The following is an 18,578-nucleotide window of genomic DNA, read 5'->3' as shown; positions in this document are numbered from 1 at the left end:
TCAAAAGAGGGCTGGACCCGGGATCCCGACTCCTGGTTACTCAATGTTCCATTCCCAGTATCCAGCCCTCGCTGGTTCTGGAAACATTTAAAACATGCTTTCTGCTGGGTAAATAAAACGTTAAAATTAAACCTTGCCCACATTTCACAACTTAATTTATTTCATATGTGATTCTACTGTATATATGTTTACCTACTGTGTTGCCAGGCACCATGCTATGCGCTTTACATATATAAACCTTATTATTTACTTTCTAACCCTAAAATCAATCTTTCAGTAAGTAATTAGGCTTCCTTTACAGAAAAGAGAATGAGAGCTCAAAGACACTAACCAGCTTATTACACAGCTGAGGGCCACCGGAGCTGGGGCTGAGACCCAGGGCCGCCTCCCTCCAAATCTCAGGAGCACACGCCGTACCACGCTGCCACCCCAGCTCCTGCCCAGACAGACTAGGAACCTCCTTCTCTCAGGGCCCAGCAAGCTGAGGGAACACCCTTACCGGGTAGTGCAAGATCACCATGCGATTCAGCAGAGTGGACAAGGCATAAAAAGCACCAGCATTCAGACCTGAAGGAGGGAGGGAGAAACACAGCATTAGGGTCATTCTCCTGTTGGGGTCATTGCTGGCTTCTCCCCACAGTGGTGAGGGAGGTCAGAAATCCTCATTCTTGTTGCCACTGGAGGTAATGTTTCAAAGAAGAAATACTCCAAAACAACCAAAACTAACCATTTGAACCTCTTCTTAGCCACACACCACTGCCCTCTCATCCCTTTATCCCTGTCCTGGAAACACAGGCTCCAGAAAGTATTACTCCCAGGTCAGAGCCATCTACATTCCTCTTAAGCGCTGACCTGACCTAAGGGGCCAGCAGAAGTACTGGACCCCTTCCACCTCCTCCTGATGACCTGTCCCCCCTCACCAGAATGCTCCAGACCTCTGACCCCTGATAACACTCCCTCTGCAGGTAGATTCTCACCTCTTTCCACATCCCTCCAACTTTTTTCTCAGATTCAACATCACACAAAATCTTATATTCAAAACCATAAAAGACCCTAAAGAGCATTTAGTTGACTCTAATTTATCGATTCATCCAAGAAACAAATGGAGCACCTAGCATATACTGTAAGAATCTGTGTCCTTAGAAGATGAGGTTGTTTGTCAAAAGCCATACAGTGACTTAGTGACTAAGATGAGACTGAAACTGATCCAGAGGAGAAGGGCCTTCTGCCTTCCCTTCATAATGATGGTGGTGATGGTGGTGATGTTGGTGGTGATGGTGCTGGTGGTAGTGGTGCTGGTGGTGGTGATGGTGCTGGTGGTAGTGGTGATGGTGGTGATGATGGTGATGGTGGTGATGATGGTAGTGATGGTGGTAGTGGTGATGGTGGTAGTGGTGATGGTGGTGATGGTGGTAGTGGTGATGGTGGTAGTGATGGTGGTAGTGGTGATGGTGGTGGTGATGGTGCTGGTGGTAGTGGTGATGGTGGTGATGGTGGTGATGGTGGTAGTGGTGATGGTGGTGATGATGGTAGTGATGGTGGTAGTGGTGGTGGTGGTGGTGATGGCAGTAGCATACACTCATGTACTAGGCACCTTACAATCTAAACACCTTACGATCCTCATAACAATCCTAGAAAGTACCTAATATTCTCATTCCCATTTTGCAGGTAAGAAAAATGCACACAGATTTTAAAAACAAATACAGAGGTCACTCTGGAAGGCCCACCAGGAGTCTTTTTAATTTTAACTAATTTTGAGGCTCACACAACTACCACTGGCACACCTGGCATTAGGTCCACTTAGCAGCATGTAAGAGAGGACACAGTTCATAGACAGGGCAGCCGCAGGAGCTCCTCTTCACTGGAGCCAGTCCACAGAACCCCAGTCCATAGAGCCATTCAGAAGCTATTCTCTTTTGCCCCCGAGGTGACAGCTCAGTGCAGAGAAAGGTGGGCATGGCACCCAACCCTGGCTTAACCCCTCCCAGGAGCCACTATTGCTGACTCATCCACAGGCATAGCTACCAGGATCTCCATAAAGGACAGGCCAGTGGAAAGGGTCACTGTGCTCAGAGAAGCACAAAGAATGGTTTCCCAACAGGGGTAAGAAGATCACCCAGTCCACCTGCAGTCATTTATATCACAATAGGTCTTTCTTATCAGAAGCAATGTTGCCTAAATGCAGTTGACTTACTCCCTTTGTCAGGTTCCCAGGGGAATGAGATACAAAGTTAAGTGAAGGTCAAATTCTCCTGCAAAATGGGGAAGGGAGTTTGGTTTGCCCTTCCCACCATCACACGGGTAGTAAGAGGCAGGGTTCGATTCAAACCCAGACTATGGACTCCAGGTCCTCCATCTTAAACCGTTGATTTCATATCCTTACAGATTTGATCCTCAGTGATTTCCCCAGCTCAGGTTACTGGCAATTTCGTGCCCCAGCCTCTCCCAGCAGGTCACCTCAGGGATGCAACAAGGTTGAGCTCAATGCCACCTGCTGAGGGGCACAGGGCCAACAGTCAGTCGGCAAACCCAGAAGTGTGACCAGATGTGACTGCAACTGCCACACTCATGGTCAGGAGGACTCTGAGACTCTCGGCAACTTCTCGGCAACCCAACAAGCATACCGGCCGCACCTTCATACCACACACCCAGCCACTTGGAAATTCCATTCCTGGGTCAAGAGAGCCCACAAGGAGTCACATTCCTGAACTGCGGGCGGGTGTGGGGAAGAAGCGTGCAGGGAGGAGGATGAACTCAGCCCCCTTCCTGCCCCTCAGCCCAACAGGGCCAGGGGCCAGGGCATACACGAGGCCAAGCTCAGCTTGTGCCCACCTGGAATGAACAAGGAGGGCAGAATCCTCAGGAAACTGCGAAATTATCCAGGAGGACTGGGCGGAAAAAACACCCCACGTCAAACACCAGCACTTTCCTGACCCTCAAAAATGTGGAGAGAAACAGTCCTGATCAGGCTAACCCAGGCTATTGAGGCTGAGCAGCTCTGAGGCTTAAAGGTTTAGAGAAATCACTTCCAGATCAGCCTCCCTGGCAGCTTGTTAGAAATGCAAATCCTGACCCCACCCAGACCTCCTGCTGTAGACACTGGGAGTAGGGCTCCTCAGGCAATGTGTTTGAACAAGCCCTCCAGGTAATTCTGATAAGGCTCAAAGTTTGAGACCTACTGGCTCTGCTAGACTAGTTTGGTTTACCAATCACCATCCCCTGCTCCCAGCCAGACAGGAGACGGAATCAGGGCTAAGGTAGGGAGGATGTGGAGGGGGCAGGGGTTCATCCTGGAAGGCTACCATTCTTTCCAATTCTTTCTACAGTCCAACCTTAAAGGAATTAGAAATTCTGACTCTCTCTCTTGAATCTAGATGTCCCTCCCATATTGCCAAAGGTTGCCAGACACAGTTAAATGGCACAAGTCCACTCCACTGCCCAAACCAAAGGGTCCAGTGTCCACACTGAAGGGCAGGAATGACATGTGTGCTCTGCCCTGTGCATAAGTACCTCTTACAGGAATGCAGGTGACTGTGTTATATTCGGGTGTGATTATCCCCAACAAGGTAAGCCTGCCAGGTGAGGAAATGTTATGGCCCCTGAAAGGCCTGGTCACCCCTGATATCAGCCACGTGGGAGAAGTGCAGGTCACTGAGGGGGTGAGCTTTAGGAAGGCACAAGGGACTGACTTGTCATCACTCTGAGTTTCTCTCCTGTGTCAAGACTAAGTTTTTTCAAAGGGTGGTGGCATTTAGAAACCACTGGCATTAGAAAGCCTCAGAGTCTAAAAATGCAGATTCCTGGGCCGCACCCTGGACCAACTCAATCTGATTCCCCTGGATTGGGGCTAGGAATCCGCATTCTAACAACAACACAACAAAAGCCCTTGGCATTTCTTAAACTTGGGGATAAATGGCCTAGGGCATAGGAAGATCACAGACCAGGCCCAGGCCCTCAGAGGCTGGGGTTAACATGGAGGCAGCTGGGATGGGAAGGGGCTTCAGGAGAATCACCCATAGCACACCTACTCTAGAGGTTCTCAACCCTGCTGCGAACCAGAATCTCCAGGAATGCTTGTGAAAAGCAGATTCCCAGGCCCGGACCAGACTATCTGAATTTGACTTTCCAGAAGAGAGGCAGGAATCGAGGCACACACCACCCAGCACCCCAGGGGACTCTATCATCAGGCCAGCGTGGGAAACGCTGATCCCAGATCCCATCTCTGGGTTCTGGTTACTCTGTGTTCATTTCCCTTTTGTCCTTCCTGAACTTGTAGAAAACCCTCTTTTTAAAGGGCCAGCCTGACCTCGGCAAAAGCTCCAGGGAATCCCAGAAGGACCTTACACCCACCCTGAAGCCAGCATCTTGAAGGGGCACAAAGCCCCTGCCCAGGCCCAGGTCGGGCGGTGTAAAGCCCTTGAGAGCCCCAAGGAAAGGTGTCCTCAGGACACATGTTGAGGCTCTGAATTCAGACGCCCAACACTGCACAGATTCTTCAGAAGCATAGCTGGAGGCAAGGCTGGGGGATGACAGGGAAGAGCAATCCCTTGGAGGACACTGTCCAGAAGAGGAGCCTTTCACCAGTCTGTTTACCAGGGCAGTCGTGAGCCATCAATGCAAAGACGTTAGGGAAGCCATGTGAAAGCAAGGCCTGGAGATCCGAGGGGGAGCCAAAGAAAGGTTCTTACTTCACCCCACCCCACCCCACGCCCACGGCTGACGCTCACCACAAGACCTGCCCAGCCCCAGGCTCTGGTGGACCCACGGGGAATCTGCTTCCAGCCCTGTGTCTTCCTGCGGTGACAGGGAGGGTATTTTGCTAGAGGAGGTGGTAGTTTCTCATTCCTGTGATATTTCAGCAACATCAAGCACAAACCCAGCCTCTGCACCTCCTTCTCTCTAAACTGGGCTGCTAGATTTAGTAAAAAGCAAAAACAGCACACCCAATTAAATTTGAATTTCAGCGTAAGAATGCTTCAAATAGTTGTGGGACATGTTTATACTAAAAAAGAATTTGTTGTGGATCTGAAATTCCAACTTAGCCGGATGGCCCTTAATTTTTGTCTGAAACCTACCTCTAAGAGTGTGGCCAGAAGCCCGTGGGGAAAAGGCAGCCGCACTGGAATTCCTCCAAAGCCTTTACTGTACCACCGCACCTTAGCTCGGGGCAGCTGACTCAGCAGCTTGGAGAAGCACTTGGAAAGTCACTACCAGTACAATACTGGACAACCCACTGGCTGCACGAGAGCTACTCCCTACGTGTCGAAATCTACTTCATTCAAAAAACAAAAAGACTGTAGGAAATGGTCAAGTTTCCCAACACAACAGCATTATGGCTGCACGCAGTGTTTTGATTCACAATTAGTTTAAAAGCTTTCATTTCCATCCAGGGAACTCCAGTGGGAAGCAAATGTTATTACTCTTTTCTGAGGGGTGGTTCTTAGAGAGACACACGATGAGCACAGGATGGGTGAAGGTGGTACACTCAGTAATTAGCAGAGCTGACACTAAAACTTAGACCTTATATTCCTTACGTACCAACTCTGAACTCACTGGTCCCCCAGCCAAGGCTCTTACTCCAAAACATGTCCACCCAAATCCAGAAAATACATCCATGAAACACTATCAACTGCTTGATTCCCAACTACATGCTCTTAAGTGTTTATAATTCAGAGGAAAATAGGAACATCATATGTACTATGTAATGTACATATGCACTATATGGTTATATGTGTGTATATATAAACTGTGAACCATTTCCCTCTTCAAAGCTCAACCTGAAACTGCATGGAAGGTGGGAGGCATTCTGGGAGGTCTCAAAGGACTTAGTTGAATTTATAGAGGGTTTTTTTGATTGTGTGTGCATTTTTAATCTGGAGCAAAGATAGTGGGAGAAGAAAGCAGGGATTCTCAGGTGGACTGAGTGCCTTTACATGACCTGTAACCCTCAGAGAGATGCACTACGGATGAAACCTCACCATCCCCAAGTCCCAAAGATGGCCGGTCAGTGTAGGTAGGTCCTGCTTCTAAACCCCAGAACTACAGACCCTCATCTCAGAAGAAAGGCCATTGGTCTGAGGACTGAATCTGAGGAAGGACATACACCACTTCCACCCCTGCTAGACAGACCCAGAGGCTACTCAGTTGAGTGAGGTTGAAAACAGACCCCTGGCTCTGTCTCCAAGAGGCTCCTTTCTGCACAGGAAGGCAAAATGGTGTGGTGGTTAGGAAGACAGGCTTTGATCTCAGGCAGACAGAAGTTTATATCTAAGCTCTATTGCTTGCTAGCTGTCTAATTACGGACGAGGAGCTCAATCAGAGCCTCAGTTTTTTTAGGTATAAAATGAAGCAGTTGAACACCTAATTCATGGGTTTCTTTTCAAGATTAAATGAGATAATGCATGCACTTCACATGGTGCCTGACACACAGTAAAGGCTCAATAACACGTTTTCCCAAATCTGTGATTCAGCCTAAGAATCATTTCCTTGTAGGCAAAGATCCCTGTCACCAAGTCCAACTCTCTACCACAAAAATAAGGCTTGTGGTTCTCTGACTATAATGAAGTGTGTACAAACAACCAGATTAGTTTAACTCCTCACTGGGATCACCTCAGGCCTTTGAGAAAAATGTTAATAAATTCTATCTACACACAACATAGTCAAATGCTTCCAGAGGCGCAGAAGTGGACTGTTTTTCTGAGGGCAATTTACTTCCACCTGTTTCTCTCTCCTCTGCTTCTGGGACTCCTGTTAGGCATGTGTTGGTGTGCTTGCTGGTTGCCCACAGGTCTACGAGGATCTGCTCATTTTTCTTCTTTCTTTTTTCCTTCTGTTCCCCAGACAGGATAATTGCATTTGACCTATCTTCAAGTTAACTGATTCTTTTTTCTGCCAGCTCAAATCTAGTGTTGAGCCTTCTAGTGAGTTTTTCATTTCAGTTATTGTATTTTCAACTCTAGAATTTATATTTGGTTCTTTTTGATTTGTCTTTCTTGATATTCTCTATTTGGTGAGACATCATTCTCTACTTTTCTTTCATTCTTTACACACTGGTTTCCTTTAGTTCTTGAATATATTTCTAACAGCTGAGCTACTTCCTTTTTCTGTTACATCCAACCTCTGAGCTTCCTCAGGAACAGTTTTCTAACTGTGTATGGGCCCTGCTTTCCTGTTTCTTTGCATGTCTCATTTTTTTTGTTGTTGAAACTGGACATTTTAAATATAATGTCAACTCTAGAAATGAGATTCTCCTCCTTCCCCAGGATTTGTTACTGTGGCTGCTGCTTGTTCACTGACTTTCCTGGACTCATTTTGTAAAGTCTGTGCTCTTTGTCATGTGCAGCCACTGAGGTTTCTGCTCCACTAGCTTAGTTTTGAACTAAGGATTAGACAGATTTCCTTAAATACTTTAAGCCCACAAGTGTCCCACCTTTGCTGAGGACCTCTATGTGTGCGTTGGGACTCGCCTGTGATGCTCCAGCAGGGTGGTGACAACTCTGCCTTAGCCTTCACCTTCTGCTTACACAGAGCCTCCAGTTCAGCCAGAGGTGAGACTTCAGGGCTTTCTCAGGTCTTTCCTGGGCATGTGCACAACTCTGCATGTGCATGTGGATTTCTAGATTCCTAAGAATATGTCAGAGCTTTCCAAAGCCCCCTGGACATCTCATTCTCCAGATTTTCCTTTCAAGACCTTTGGTCAGCCTCTTGCTTACCCCAACCGGTATTGCCACCTCAGGCAGCTGTGATGTTAAACAGTGATCGCTTTCAACACATGCCCTGGAAATAGCGCTTTCCCACTGAGAAAGCTCTGAGTCAGGTCAAATATAGGCAAATCCTCTGAATGGGGCCTTTGCAGGGAACTGCCACAGAAGTCAAATAGTGACCTAGGGATGGGACTTCTGGGGGAGCTCCAAACTTGTTTGGTCCCCTCCAGTGGCTGTGAGGCTGCTGGTTTTCAAGGCTACCACAGAGCCTGGAAGAGGGGATCGGAATAGGACAAGTTAAAACACAAAGCTTGCGACTTTACTGTTATTCAGATATTTGTCTTGAATAGATGCTCACTGGATTGTTTCAAGCCTTTGGTTAAGAACCCTGAAACAACTGATTTTGATAACGTCTGCCGGTGGTGTTCTTGTTTTCATGGAGGAACAGATGATGCAAGGTCCTCACTCCACCATTCCAGAAGTGCTAACCCATTTATTCCCTGTGTTATCACTTAACCAAATAGATTAAGGAAGAGTGTCCAGAACCAAAGGATTAACACCACCCTGCCAGACTGAAGATCATATAAGCAACCAGCCGTACAAGATGGAAGGAAAAGGAGTTGCTTTGCCCCTAAAGCATGGCCCGGAGCTGAGCCACAGCGACCAGGAGCAACACTGTTCCTGGTACATTTTGTTCTTATTTCTTGCTATCATGGGTCAGTGACCTGACCCTGCCATAAACAGCGTCCAGAACCGAAGACCGCGGCCTCTGGAATAAGGCCATTGCCCCGTTATTGCCACCATCACCACTCTCGTTCACAGAAGATGTTTATTAAGCACTCATCTGCCCTAGAATTCCAAGGTAAGCCTCAAACGCCCTGTTGTCAGGTGCCATAAGGTTTATGGTGGTCAAAGGTTGATGCACTCGAGATGTTTAACTCTAGGGAAAAGTGAAAGTTCTTAGAGGCATGGAATGCTGAGTCTGGAAGGGAACCCAAAGATCATCAGGTTTCACTATCCAGCTATAGCCTGATATTCCCCACAATATCCCCACTAAGTGGTTGGCTCCACCTACACTTGAATACCTCTCAGTGATGAGCAACCCATAGTATCTTTAGCTGGCCATCCTAAGTATTGGAAACTTTCTTTGTTTTGTGAATGAGTGCAGAGACATACTCAGAACTGAGAAGCTGTTCTGAGAGAGGGAGGAATGGAGACCAGAGGCCTTGGAGACTAACGTGGGTACCTGGGGCTATTCCAGATGAGAGGTCACCTAATCTGTGCCTATGCCTGAAAACCAGGTGTGCCTCTCTACTGTGGATGATACCACCTCTTATCTAATGCCTCCGCAGATAAACACTTTAATTCAGGTGAAGGGCATTGATAAGCCTAAAGTGAAGCCCTGGTACAAGTCAAGGAAGGAGCATAGGCAATCACGGATCGGGAGTGTAGGCTTTAGAGTCTGACAAATCTGTACTTGAATCCTGGCTCTGCCCTTTGAAAACTGTGTGTTCTTGAGCTATTACCTAATCTCTCTGAGTTTGTTTCCTCATCTGTTAAATGGGGAGAATTATACTATTTACCTCTCACCGGTGTGGTGAGAGTTAAATAAAATAATATATAAAACGTCTTGGCACGTAGTAAATGCTAGTATTGTTATAAGATACAGTTTGCGAACCTAGAGAAAACCTGAGGTTATAGCCAACTGGGGTTTCACTGAGAATAAGTCACGTCAACCAATCTCACTTCTTTTCTTCTTCCGGTTACTGAGCGTGATATACACGCTTGATTTTAATCAAACAAACTTGAGGGTTAAATGGTCAGGGGTAAGCTGGATAGCAGCAGAGCTGGGTGGATCTGTAAAGACACCTTTAATGGGATGCCCTGAGGTTCTGTCCTTGCCCCTGTCTAGGACAACATTCTCATTAAACGTTAGAATGAAGATGCAGCAAACACCTTGCTGGAAAGGCAAGCCAATACACCAGCATAAATGTTGAAATTTATCTTACCAAAGCCAAGAAAGCGAAATGAAAGAGGGATGTTGTCTTGCATTCAGGTAAAGAAGGAGCAATGTTCCAAGATGAAGGATTGGCTGGGGAGTGATCATGTCACAAGACTCATATAAATATCCACCCACCCGCTCACTCAATCACTCATTTAATAACTCTTGGAGTATCTACTCCAGGTTGGCCACTGCTGAGGAGTTATAAAGATAAAAAGACATAAATTCCTACTCCCAGGGAGTTCCCAGTTTAGTGGGAAAACAGACCTGGAAATGATCTTTTTTTTTTTTTTAATGCTAAGTGTTAAGATGTACCAGGAACAGCACAATAAAAGAGGAAAGGTCGCCTAATACTGCTTTACAGCAGTCATACTGAGATGAGACTCGGAGGATCGGCAGGCGTTTTGCCAGACAACTTGATATGGGAAGGAATGGTTGTCTAGGTAACCCAACATCGAAGGCCCTGAGACAGAGCTGTCTCTTCTGGTTGACCCTAAACGACGACTTCACATATACATTTGGGATTTGGAAACAGTAAGATGCACAGACACATCAGGCCTCTTGTCTCACACTCCCAGTTCCATTACACTCCTGGACACATCTGTATCTTACCATAGGTGATGATAAGCAGCACAAAGTTGAGGTTTTTGAAGAGTCGGACGATGGAACTTAAGTATGAAGCATCAGGGGACGCCAAGGCATAGCTTAGGGATTGGGCCCTGCTGGGGGGATGTTTAGGCTTCTCCTTGAATACTGAAAGGAAAGAAACAGAGAGATCACTGCAAATCCCTATGGTCCCACCCTGCAGAGCTGATACATAGACGACAGCTGACTCCCTCATCTGAGAAGGAACGAAGACTCCAAAAGGAAATATTAATTCTTCAATTAAATCCTTTATAGTCTCCTCTCTTGAAGCTGCATCTCACTGTCTGTGGCTCCGTGACTGTGCCTTCGATTATTTTTTCTTAATGGCCTTTGGACGGCTGCAATCACTGGGCTTCCCAGGCAGTATTCAAGGATCAAGGAGCCGAGTAACAACCGGGGAATAACATACGGCAGAGCACTGAAGAAATTCAGTAGTAACACGGAGATAGGAGGGAAGTGAGAGCTGAGGCTCTGGGATTAGTGAGTCCAGTTAAGGACTCAGCACCAGAGCTCCCCCCAGGGGGGAAGGGACTGTGATGCCCATGCTGAGCACAGAGCCTGGCACATGCTGCCAATAAACATTCCCCGAATAAGGGAAAGGATCTTCTTCTATTGGAAAGACCCGGAGTCCATCCCTAGCTTCTCGAAGTCTGAATCAGACATCTGCCCCACGAGAAACCAGAGGATTAACACATGCTCCTGTAGGTGTGACCACTCTGATAGGAAGGACTGGGGAGGGACAGTGGGAAAACCATTTGCTTTATGTTCTATTTTCAGTACAACTGGTACAATCCATTTGACTGCATTGATGGCGGTTCAGTTCTCTGGGGGCCAAATCAGTTTAACCAGCTGTTTGGCTAAATTGGTCCCCCAATTGGGTCCAAGTAAAGAAGCACCTTGGTGTGTCCCCAGCCCCCATGAGAACACCTCTGAAAGGTCAGGAAACTGCCTCCAGCTGGAGGAAGCTCTGGAAATGAGGTTTAGTCTCTTGAAGATCAAAGGTCTCCCCCCTCCATCCAGATAACCCTCCAGCCCTGACTTCACAGCCCTGCTCCTTCCTTCTCCGGAAACAGTCCTGGGTAACTTCCCACCACTGGGTACTTCTCAACCATTGTCTTGCCTGTTCACCTCCCCTTCTATCAGGGGAAAGAAATCAAGGCAAGAGGTTTTTTTTAATCTCGGCAACAGCAGCTGTTTGCTCAAGGATTTGGCAACCACAAACCACAGTTTGGATAAGATTTTTCAGTTCTTTATTCAATGAGCAACCGTCTGTGCTTACTAGTAAAACGGAAAGTGTAGAAATGGCCTACCTCCAGGATCTCTGCAAAGAACCAGGCCCTCATCTGCTACAAACACAAGAATTTGGAGCTGAGCACATTACAATTTGAAACTTCAAGTCTGGCCGAGATGGTTCTTTCCTGTTCTCAACCACAGCTTCAAGGCTTCTCACCTTCCCAGGAACACCAAGTTCTCCGTCCAAGAGATCCTGTGAGCTTTGAAAAGCCATCAGGCAGCCCTTCCTCAGCTTGGACCCCGGGGAGGAAATGACACAGTGAGAATAGCTGGATGACATACATGATTATAAAACTGTTTGACTCTGGAGTTGAGGCCAGCAGGAAGGAATGACACCTTTAACGTGTGAGGTGGAACTTTCAGATATTAGGAAGACAGCTGGTTAACTTTTAAAGACAAATGACTCACTGAAAATGAAAACCTCTACTGAATTTATCACAGCCCATGTGATAGCACTCAGAAGAGAAAAAAAGGATATAAATGAACCAAATACCTCAATGATTAAATATACATACATATACATACACAGAATATTAATAATATTAATAATCATTAATTCTCTGGGGCTGGTGGCTGGGATTAACAGGTACAAGGCTAAGTTAATGGTCATTCTTTTCTTTATGCTTTTTTGTATTTTCTAGATTTTTTCCATAATGAGCGTACCTTATACACATTTTAAAAAAGCATTTTAAAATGTGGGCCCCAGGCATTCCCAGGTGAATGTATGAGAGCATTAGTGTTTGTGGGTCAGTCCTATTTTGTTTTCTTGTGTTCCAGAAATTTAGGGTATGGAGTTAGACAACCTTAGGCTGGAATCCAGCCTCTGCCACTCACTGTCTAATCTTGAATAATTCCCTTATCTCCTCGTAAGTCACTGTTTCCTCTTGGTTAAGTGAGACTGATGCTGGTACCTCCCCTATAGGGCTGGTACCTCCCCTATAGGGCCATTGGGGAGTCAGTGAGATCAGGCACACTCAGCACAGGGCCTGTGACATCGTAAGTGCTCACCAGGGCTTCATCAAGGGGATCAGCAGGCTGCCCATTCATTCTAATGAGGTCATACTGGGGAACTGGTTAATCACAACTAACCTTTACTGAACAGCTAACAAAGTACACAGGACCAGCTAGCACTGAATCGGCAGCAACTACTCAGGCTAAAACATTTGAAGACCATTGGAAGCCTGGCTTCCAGTTTCTATAGATATGTTTTATGGATTACATGGGACCTAGAATGCTGCTCTAGGGCCACAGTCACAAGGTCCTCACCCAGGTCAGCAGGACCTCCCTGCCTCCCCGACCCCCATGAGCCTATTAATGACCTTACCGATGATGACAAGGATGAAAAGCAGAGTGGCCACACCTGCTATTATGTAGAACATGATGCTGATGTGGTAGGCAAGCTTGTCCTGGTCTTTGATGTTGGGTACCAAGACAGGAGGGACCAAGAACCCAATGGCAATTCCAAGCTATAGAAGACAGAGACAATCAATCGTTGTATCAATGGCCCAGCGGCGACAGCACACATTTAAGAGCCTCCTAATTAGAAACATAATCCCCAACTTCCAGCCCTTCTTAAACCTCAAACAGGGATTGCTTCCCCCCTCAAGACATCAGAGATCTTTCTTTTGACTGACAGCTCAACTCACACACCCTTGACCACCCTCACTACCACAGTCTGTGAAAACGATTATAGCTGGGGTTCTCAACGCTGACAGGCTTTTCTCTAGCTACAAACTAATGAAGAATGGTCCCTATACTCCCATCTCTATGGTAGAGTAAAACAATGCTGGTTTTGCTTTTTGTGCCATTTAAATTCTTGATTTCACTGTATCTGTTCACCTGGAGCTGAGAGACCAGCTGAGGGAAAAATTCTACACCCTACAACCCCAAGAACCTGCATTCAGTGAGAGACAGAAGCCTAACGTCGCTACCACATTTACGAACACAGAAGCTTAAGTTCATTGTGTAAGTTAACTTTGTAATTTATAAAGCATCTGTGGTGTGAAGTCACACAACTGCATAAATTTATACACACAGGACATGGGCACATGCAAAGTGGCTATAAATACATATACAAACACAACCCAACAAACTGAAACATCTTATATCTGCGTTGCAGTTCAAACTCCAGTGACCTGAGATAACATGCCTTGGGTGTTTCTGAGGGCAGAAATGCCTTGATTCAGGAGTGACTAGCTGTGATAGAACTCCCCAAACCCTTCTGCCACACAAAATACCAAGGTGGAAATTTGAAAATAGTGTGAGAACACACGAAATACCCAGGTCCAAATTGTAAGAGTGAGAGAAACTGAGTAAGTCTTTTGTGTTAAGGTCCCATGTTTCCTTTATTGAACCTGAAAGCAACCGCAGGTAGAGAAGCAATTTGCTTTCAGGCCAACACCATTCACCAGCTGCCAATGTGCTGATCATCGTTATTGGTTTTCCAGCCTGTCAATTATAGCCACTCAGAGTGGTCACCAGCGATTCTCAGCTCTGAAATACTCTCAAAAGTCATCATCAATAGGCTCGGTGCAGGGTTGTTCCAATGTACACTGTATACAATCAACAAATCAAACTGATCTTTAAAGCATCTACTATTTGAGGAGATTGGTTCAAGATGGCCGAGTAGAAGGACGTGTGCTCACTCCCTCTTGCGAGAGCACAGAAATCACAACTAACTGCTGAACAATCATCAACAGGAAGACAATGGAACTCACGAGAAAAGATACCCCACATCCAAAGACAAAGGAGAAGTTACAGTGAAACGGTAGGAGGGGCACAATCACAATAAAATTAAATCCCATAACCGCTGGGTGGGCAACTCAAAAACTGGAGAACACTCATACCACAGAAGTCCACCCACTGGAGTGAAGGTTCTGAGCCCCACGTCAGGCTTCCCAACATGGTGGTCTGGCAATGGGAGGAGGATTTCCGGAATCAGACTTTAAAGGCTAGTGGGATTTGATTGCAGGACTTCGACAGGACTGGCGGAAACAGAGACTCCACTCCTGGAGGGTACACACTAAGTCGTGTGCCCATAAGGACCCAGGGGAAAGGAGCAGTGACCCCACAGGAGACTGAAACAGACCTATCTGCTAGTGTTGGAGGGTCTCCTGCAGAGGCGGGGGGCAGCTGTGGCTCACCACAGGGACAAGGACACTGGCAACAGAAATTCTGGGAAGTACCCCTTGGCATGAGCCATCCCGGAGTCCCTCATTCACCCCACCAAAGAGCCTGGAGGCTCCAGGGCTGGGTCGCCTCAGGCCAAACAACCAACAGGGAGGGAACTCAGCCCCACTCATCAGCAGACAAGCAGATTAAACTATTACTGAGCCCTGCCCACCAGAGCAACACCCAGCTCTAAGCACCACCAGTCCCTCCCATCAGGAAGCATGTACAAGCCTCTTAGATAGCCTAATCCACCAGAGGGCAGACAGCAGAAGCAAGAAAAACTACAATCCTGCAGCCTGTAGAACAAAAACCACATTCACAGAAAGATACACAAAATAAAAAGGCAGAGAGGACTATGTACCAGATGAAGGAACAAGATAAAACCCCAGAAAAACAACTAAATGAAGTGGAGACAGGCAACCTTCCAGAAAAAAGAATTCAAAATAATGATAGTGAAGATGATCCAGGACCTCAGAAAAAGAATGGAGGCAAAGATCAAGAAGATGCAAGAAATGTTTCACAAACACCTAGAGGAATTAAAAAACAAACAAACAGAGATGATAATACTATAACTGAAATGAAGAATACACTAGAAGGAATCCATAGCAGAATAATTGAGGCAGAAGAACAGATAAGTGACCTGGAAGACAGAATGGTGGAATTCACTGCCACAGAACAGAATTTTAAAAAAAGAGTGAAAAGAAATGAAGACAGCCTAAGAGACCTCTGGGACAACATTAAACACACCAACATTCGCATTAGAGAGGTACCAGAAAGAGAAGAGAGAGAGAAAGGAACCGAGAAAATATTTGAAGAGATTATAGTCAAAAACTTCCCTAACGTGGGAAAGGAAATAGTCACCCAAGTCCAGGAAGCGCAGCGAGTCCCAGGCCAGATAAACTCAAGGAGAAACATGCCGAAACACATAGTAATCAAATTGACAAAAATTAAAGACAAAGAAAAATTATTAAAAGCAACAAGGGAAAAATGAAAACATACAAGGGAACTCCCATAGGGTTAACAGCGGATTTCTCACCAGAGACTCTACAAGCCAGAAGGGAGTGGCACCATATATTTAAAGCAATGAAATGGAAGACCTACAAACAAGATTACTCTACCAGCAAGGATCTCATTCAGATTCCACGGAGAAATCAAAAGCTTTATAGACAAGCAAAAGCTAAGAGAATTCAGCACCACCAAATCAGCTCTACAACAAATGCTAAAGGAACTTCTCTAACTAGAAAACACACGAGAAGAAAGCGGACCTACAAAAACAAACCCAAAACTATTAAGAAAAAGGTAACAGGAACAAACACATCGATAATTACGTTAAATGTGAATGGATTAAATGCTCCAGCCAAAAGACACAGATTCACTGAATGGATACAAAACAAGACCCATACACACACTGTCTACAAGAGACCCACTTCCAACCTAGGGACACATACAGACTGAAAGTGAGGGGATGCAAAAAGATATTCCATGCAAATGGAAATCAAAAGAAAGCTGGAGTAGCAATACTCATATCAGTTAAAATAGACTTTAAGTTAAAGAATGTTACAAGAGACAAGGAAGGACACTACACAATGATCAAGGGATCAATCCAAGAAGAAGATATAACAATTATAAATATATATGCACCCAACATAGGAGCACCTCAATACATAAGGCAAATGCTAACAGCTATAAAAGAGGAAATCGACAGTAACACAATAATAGTGGGGGACTTTAACACCTCACTTACACCAATGGACAGATAATCCAGACAGAAAATTAATAAGGAAACACAAGCTTTAAACACAATAGACCAGATAGATTTAACTGATATTTATAGGGGATTCCATCCCAAAACAGCAGATTACACTTTCTTCTCAAGTGCACACAGAACATTCTCCAGGATAGATCACATCTTGGGTCACAAATCAAGCCTCGGTAAATTTAAGAAAATTGAAATCATATCAAGCATCTTTTCTGAGCAATATGCTATGAGATTAGAAAACAATTGCAGGGAAAAAAGCGTAAAAAACACAAACACATGGAGGCTAAATAATATGTTACTAAATAACCAAGAGATCACTGAAGAAATCAAAGAGGAAATCAAAAATACCTAGAGACAAATTACAATGAAAACACGACAATTCAAAACCTATGGGATGCAGCAAACAGCAGTTCTAAGAGGGAAGTTTATAACAATACAAGCCTACCTCAAGAAATAAGAAAATATCTCAAATAAACAATCTAACCTACACCTAAAGGAACTAGAGAAAGAAGAACAAACAAAACCCAAAGTTAGTAGAAGGAAAGAAATCATGAAGATCAGAGCAGAAATAAATGGAATAGAGACAAAGAAAACAATAGCAAAGATCAATAAAACTAAAAGCTGGTTCTTTGAGAAGATAAACAAAATTGATAAACCTTCAGCCAGACTCATCAAGAAAATGAGAGAGAGGACTCAAATCAATAAAATTAGAAATGAAAAAGGAGAAGTTACAACAGACACCACAGAAATACAAAGCATCCTAAGAGACTACTACAAGCAACTCTATGGCAATAAAATGGACAACCTGGAAGAAATGAACAAATTCCTAGAAATGCACAACCTTCTGAGACTGAACCAGGAAGAAATATAAAATATGAACAGACCAGTCACAAGCACTGAAATTGAAACTGTGATTAAAAATCTTCCAACAAAAAAAGCCCAGGACCAGATGGCTTCAGAGGCGAATTCTATCAAACATTTAGAGAAGAGCTAACACCTATCCGTCTCAAACTTTTCCAAAATATAGCAGAGGGAGGAACACTCCCAAACTCATTGGATGAGGCCACCATCACCCTGACACCAAAACCAGACAAAGATGTCACAAAGAAAACTACAGGCCAATATCACTAATGAACATAGATGCAAAAATCCTCAACAAAATACTAGCAAACAGAATCCAACAGCACATTAAAAGGATCATACACCATGATCAAGTGGGCTTTATTCCAGGAATGCAAGGATTCTTCAATATACGCAAATCAATCAATGTGATAAACCATATTAACAAATTGAAGGAGAAAAACCATGTAATTTTCTCAATAGATGCAAGAAAGCTTTTGACAAAATTCAACACCCATTTATGATAAAAACCCTCCAGAAAACAGGGACAGAGGGAACTTACCTCAACATAATAAAGGCCATATATGACAAACCCACAGCCAAAATCATTCTCAATGGTGAAAAACTGAAACCATTTCCTCTAAGATCAGGAACAAGACAAGGTTGTCCACTCTCACCACTATTATTCAACATAGTTTTGGAAGTTTTAGCCATAGCAATCAGAGAAGAAAAAGAAATTAAAGGAATCCAAGTTGGAGAAGAAGTAAAGCTGTCACTGTTTACAGATGACATGATATTATACATAGAGAATCCTAAAGATGCCACCAGAAAACTAGAGCTAATTAATGAATTTGGTAAAGTAGCAGGATACAAAATTAATGCTCAGAAATCTCTTGTATTCCTATACACTAATGATGAAAAATCTGGAAGAGAAATTAAGGAAACACTCCCATTTACCACTGCAACAAAAAGAATAAAATACTTAGGATTAAACCTTCCTAAGGAGACAAAATACCTGTATGCAGAAAACTATAAGACACTGATGAAAGAAATTAAATATGGTACAAACAGATGGAGAGATATACCATGTTCTTGGATTGGAAGAATCAATATTGTGAAAATGACTCTACTACCCAAAGTAATCTACAGATTCAATGCAATCCCT

General features: G+C 44.7%; 1 protein-coding gene across 1 annotated transcript in view; it reads right to left on the bottom strand.

The window, feature by feature from the left end:
* Nucleotides 1-18,578, bottom strand: part of FLVCR2 (FLVCR choline and putative heme transporter 2) — a 62,451-nt gene that overhangs the window by 18,902 nt on the left and 24,971 nt on the right. The window contains exons 2-4 of the mRNA XM_030831813.3: nucleotides 12,968-13,109; nucleotides 10,318-10,458; nucleotides 500-567 (exon numbers count right to left, since the gene is read on the bottom strand). Coding sequence (XP_030687673.1) covers nucleotides 500-567; nucleotides 10,318-10,458; nucleotides 12,968-13,109 — 351 coding nt within the window. The remainder of the gene's footprint in view (nucleotides 1-499; nucleotides 568-10,317; nucleotides 10,459-12,967; nucleotides 13,110-18,578) is intronic.

This window comes from Globicephala melas, chromosome 2, assembly GCF_963455315.2.
Source record: "Globicephala melas chromosome 2, mGloMel1.2, whole genome shotgun sequence".
In the NCBI taxonomy this organism is placed as follows: Eukaryota; Metazoa; Chordata; class Mammalia; order Artiodactyla; family Delphinidae; genus Globicephala; species Globicephala melas.
The sequence above is the reverse complement of the archived record's forward strand: the minus strand, read 5'-3'. Positions and strand labels throughout refer to the sequence as shown.